Source organism: Arachis ipaensis, chromosome B06 (genome assembly GCF_000816755.2).
Source record: "Arachis ipaensis cultivar K30076 chromosome B06, Araip1.1, whole genome shotgun sequence".
NCBI lineage: Eukaryota > Viridiplantae > Streptophyta > Magnoliopsida > Fabales > Fabaceae > Arachis > Arachis ipaensis.
In genome coordinates, this window is record NC_029790.2 from 135,265,096 (window position 1) to 135,270,183 (window position 5,088).

Below are 5,088 nucleotides of genomic sequence, written 5' to 3' on the forward strand. Positions count from 1 at the left end.
TAATCTGATTATTATTTTCTTTAAATGAAATTATATATGTGATGAGTGATGACTACTACTACTCCTTCAAGTCCTCGTTTTGAAAAACGGTGTCTCTTCGACCTTTCTTTCTAAGATGTTTCATTGGGGCCGACATTAGAAAAATTACGTAATATTTAATAATTAATTTACATATGATTTAGTATTTAATAATTATTGTATCATGATCATTATATTATAAAAATATTTTATATGCATATTCAATTATATATTATTAAGTCAATAAAGGTATTTAACTCAATCAGTTACTAGGATAAAATCTTACAAATATAAGGTTGTTAATTAGTGGATCATACTTTAATTAAACTCTTCTTAACAACCTAAAAATATAGTATGTCGGTCGGTTGGCCATGGAAGTTCTCTTTCTCCCTTAACTAAGCCTATATATATAGTATTCACCTCAAGTCCTAAATAATTAGGATCACAGCATACATGGTATCCAATTTAGTCGGGTAGAGTTATTAATTCGATTGATTGTAGATACCAAGTAAATTTAATTATGAGTCAGGTAGAATATTAATTGAGTCTTAATTCTATTCGATCAATTTGTATATTATATATGTATATATTATAAAAATATATTATAAATGAGCATTAACACGCGCATTAACTCATTTTGAATGGAGCGTAATTACACGCGCCCCACTCAAACGGTTCCTCTTCGTCTTCGTCTTCTTCTTCTTCTTCTTCTCTTCTTCTTCGTCTTCGTCTTCTTCCTCTTCCTCTTCCTCTTCCTCTTCCTCTTCCTCTTCCTCTTCTTCTTCTTCTTCTTCTTCTTCTTCTTCTTCTTCTTCTTCTTCTTCTTACTCTTCTTCTTCTCATTTTCTTTCGTTTCTGCACGTTCTTCTTCCTCGTTTTCCTCTTTTTCTTCTTCTTCATTTACGTCTTTTCTCTCTGTTTTCTATTTTTTTTCAATTTTTCATGGTAAAATCGTTTTTGAAGAAGAAGAAGCAGCAGAAGATGAGGAGGAGAAAGAGAAAGAGTTCTGAATTATGCATAAGATATACTTCAACGAATTTTGGTTTGGGTGAATTCTTGTAACCGTTTGGGTGTATTTTCTGTAATCCTTTGGGTGTATTTCTGTAATCATTTTGGTGTATTTGAGTGATATCTGACTGATATCTATGGGTGTATCTGACTCATATCTATGGGTGTATCTTACTGATATCTATGGGTGTATTTTTCATTTCAGAAAAAATGGCAGGCAGAAACCAAGCTGAAAAAAATGTAAGAACAAATATATGTCTTGGATCAAATCAGTTTTTCATAATAGAAATATATCTCTCTCTGGTGTATTCAAAATGTCTGATTTATAGGTACTATAATATGAAGTGGTGATCCAGAATTCCAAATAGATTGGAACCCATATATGACGGTCTGCATAGAGATCTGCATAATACACCCAAACACAGACTATAAATACACCCGATAAAAAATTAAATTTACACCTCTACTGCAGATTTTAACCCAACACTACCTGAAAGCCACTTGTTGTCCACAAGACCAAAATTAATTAAACTCTCTCTGGTGTATTCAAAATGTCTGATTTATAGGTACTATAATATGAAGTGGTGATCCAGAATTCCAAATAGATTGGAACCCATATATGACGGTTTGCATAGAGATCTGCATAATACACCCAAACACAGACTATAAATACACCCGATAAAAAATTAAATTTACACCTCTGCTGCAGATTTTAACCCAACACTACCTGAAAGCCACTTGTTGTCCACAAGACCAAAATTAATTAAACTCTCTCTGGTGTATTCAAAATGTCTGATTTATAGGTACTATAATATGAAGTGGTGATCCAGATAGATTGGAACTCATATATGACGGTCTGCATAGAGATCTGCATAATACACCCAAACAGAGACTATAAATACACCCGATAAAAAATTAAATTTACACCTCTGCTGCAGATTTTAACCCAACACTACCAGAAAGCCACTTATTGTCCACAAGATCAAAATTAATTAAACTCTCTCTGGTGTATTCAAAATGTCTGATTTACAGGTACTATAATATGAAGTGGTGATCCAGAATTCCAAATAGATTGGAACCCATATATGACGGTCTGCATAGATATCTGCATAATACACCCAAACACAGACTATAAATACACCCGATAAAAAATTAAATTTACACCTCTGCTGCAGATTTTAACCCAACACTACCTGAAAGCCACTTGTTGTCCACAAGACCAAAATTAATTAAACTCTCTCTGGTGTATTCAAAATGTCTGATTTACAGGTACTATAATATGAAGTGGTGATCCAGAATTCCAAATAGATTGGAACCCATATATGACGGTCTGCATAGATATCTGCATAATACACCCAAACACAGACTATAAATACACCCGATAAAAAATTAAAGGGTAAAGTATATTTTTTGTCCCTGAAGTTTATTAAAAGTTTTAAAATTACCCCTAAGTTTCAATTTGTTTCAATTTTATCCCAAAAGTTTTCGATTTGCATCAATTTTATCCTTTAAGTTGACGCCGTTTAAATTACTCACAGACGTTAGTGATATGGCAAAGTATAGTGTGTGATGTGGCAAGAAATGTGAAACCCCCAAAATACCCATGGCTGAGTTATACCAAGTAAAGCAATTGGCATCCTTTTTCAAACATAACCCGTTTGTCTTCCCTTTGCCGATAAGGAACATCGCCAGAGAAACAGAGTCACAGGAGGAAGGTTGGTGGGTGGTTAGACGTCGCACCGTCAACTACAGTCCGCCACAGCGACGTGCAGGACGGTGCATGTTGTGACGCCGTCGAGACTGAGGGAGGAGTCTGGGATAGCATTCAGTCATCAACCATTCAAACGTGGATAGCGCCATTCTGATTAAGGTTTCTGACGAGGTAGGCCACCATTCTAGTCAATTTTGCTACTGCATGTCTGAATGGTTAGGATTTAGGGTTTTTTTTTAATCACTGTTGATTGCTGTTAGGATTCTATTGCATTGAGGGATTGAGGGATTTCTGTTCTGTTTTAGTGAAAAATATAACTTTGAGGTGGTCTATATTTTTTAATGATTAGTTACTCTGTTCTTTGGTCTGAACATCTTTTTATAACGGCAGGATGGATGATTTCAGTGTTAGAGTTCATCACAGGGGTAGGTTTTGTAGTGATAAGGGAAAAAATGAGTATATTGATGGTGAGGTGACAACGGTTGACTGGTGTGACAGAGATAGATGGAGTGTTATAGAAGCTTATGATGTGGTTGAAAAACTTGGGTACATTGCTGAAAACATTGGGGTACTGTGGTATAAAGATACTGAATTAGGATTAGAAGGGTTGAAGTTGTTGAAAGGTGATGAAGAAGCAATGGAAATGGCAAAGATAGGAGTTGAAAAAAAGGTAGTTGATTTGTATGTGGTGCATAAGGCCTCAATCCCTGATGATTTTTGTTACGACATTGGTTATTTAGATGTTGGGGGTGGCAGCAAAGTTGTTGAGGAGGAGTGTGTGGATGCTGATAGTGGGCCAAGTGATATTAGACAGGCCCAAAATATTCAAGCAGAAGCCCAAGGTGGAGGGGTGGATATGGAGGCCCAAATGCAGGGATTAGTTGATGCCCATTTATCTGCTGAAGAAGTGCTACAGAATATTGGTGATGGGGACAATAGTGAAGAAGAGGATGACACTGATGACCCAGATTATGAGGCTGATTCTGATCTTCATTTTAGTGATAGTGAAGATGATTATTGTGGTGATGATGGGCTGTTTGATGTTGATATAACTATTGGGGAGATGCACCAAGATATAAGAAAGTCTAAGAAAAGTAAGAGTGCTGTCGAGAAGTTAAAGAAAACTCAAAAGGTGGCTGCTGGGAAGAGAAAGAGCTCTCGTTTAAGCGATGATGAAGGATTGAACAGTGATGAATTAGAGGAGGTATCGAGTGAGGATGATGAAGCCAGCAAGAAGAAATTTCCCGTTCACAAGGAGTTGAAGGATATGAGTAAGTATAAGTGGGAGGCTGGAACTCTCTATGCAACAAGAGAGGAGTTCAAGGAAGCTGTGACATCATATGCTGTTCATACTGGGAGAAACATAAAATTTCCAGTGGTGGACAATGTCCGGGTGAGGGCTAAGTGTGGAGATGGTTGTGAATGGTTTGCATATGCGGTGAAGATGGCCAATGAAGATAGCTGGCAGCTAAGAATAGTTAATGATCATCATTCTTGTAACACTGTATTTGACATAAAAGTGATGAAGTCGAAGTGGCTGGCGAAGGTCTTCAGGAGAAAAGTAGAAGAGAATCCGAAGTTGAAGCTGGGCACCATACAAAGTAGGACTCTTAGGAAGGGGAATGTGCAGATTTCAAGAGCAAAGGCATTTCGGGCCAGAAGTTGAAGCTGGGCACCATACAAAGTAGGACTCTTAGGAAGTGGAATGTGCAGATTTCAAGAGCAAAGGCATTTCGGGCCAAGCAGATTGCACTGGTTGACATTAATGGAACTTTTAGGGAGCAGTATAGAAGACTTTACGACTATTGCCATGAGTTGCTGCGCACCAATCCTGGTTCATCTGTGAAGCTGCATGTTCAATTACCTCCAGCAGCCCAAACTGAGCACCCCAATACAACAGTTGACTTAAGTCCACGATTTCATAGGATTTATATTTGCTTAAAGGCTTGCAAGGAGAGTTTCATGAAGTGTAGGCCTATGATAGGGCTTGATGGTTGCTTTTTGAAGACACCATATGGAGGATGGCTATTGGTTGCTTTGGGGTGGGATCCGAATGACCAGATGCTACCTATAGCATATGCAGTCGTGGAGGCTGAGACAAAAGATTCATGGACGTGGTTCCTCTCAAACCTAATTGATGATATAGGAGCGGATAAATTATTACGTAGCACGTTCATGTCTGACCAACAAAAGGTAATTTACTAACCTGTATTTTAGTGTAATTAGTTATAATTAGTTAATTAGTTAATGTTAATGTTCTTGTAATGTTCTTTTATAATTAGCACGTTCATGGCTTCTGCACTATATGTTATTGTTCTTATAATTAGCTAGTCATGTGGCTTATGCACTAA

General features: G+C 37.1%; 1 protein-coding gene across 1 annotated transcript; it reads left to right on the forward strand.

Moving 5' to 3' along the window:
- LOC110263865 lies at positions 2,813-5,088 on the forward strand. The gene is made up of 4 exons (XM_021105726.1): positions 2,813-2,908; positions 3,128-4,391; positions 4,451-4,930; positions 5,065-5,088. The coding sequence occupies exons 2-4, from the start codon at positions 3,129-3,131 to the stop codon at positions 5,086-5,088; spliced, it is 1,767 nt and encodes a 588-aa protein (XP_020961385.1). The 5' UTR covers positions 2,813-2,908; position 3,128.

Excerpts from the sequence above, each read along its gene's own strand:
- LOC110263865 (XM_021105726.1), top strand. The coding sequence starts at position 3,129 with ATGGATGATTTCAGTGTTAGAGTTCATCACAGGGGTAGGTTTTGTAGT. Across the intron at positions 4,392-4,450 it reads CAAGAGCAAAGGCATTTCGG|ATTTCAAGAGCAAAGGCATT; the intron begins GCCAGAAGTTGA and ends TGGAATGTGCAG. Across the intron at positions 4,931-5,064 it reads TCATGTCTGACCAACAAAAG|CTAGTCATGTGGCTTATGCA; the intron begins GTAATTTACTAA and ends TCTTATAATTAG.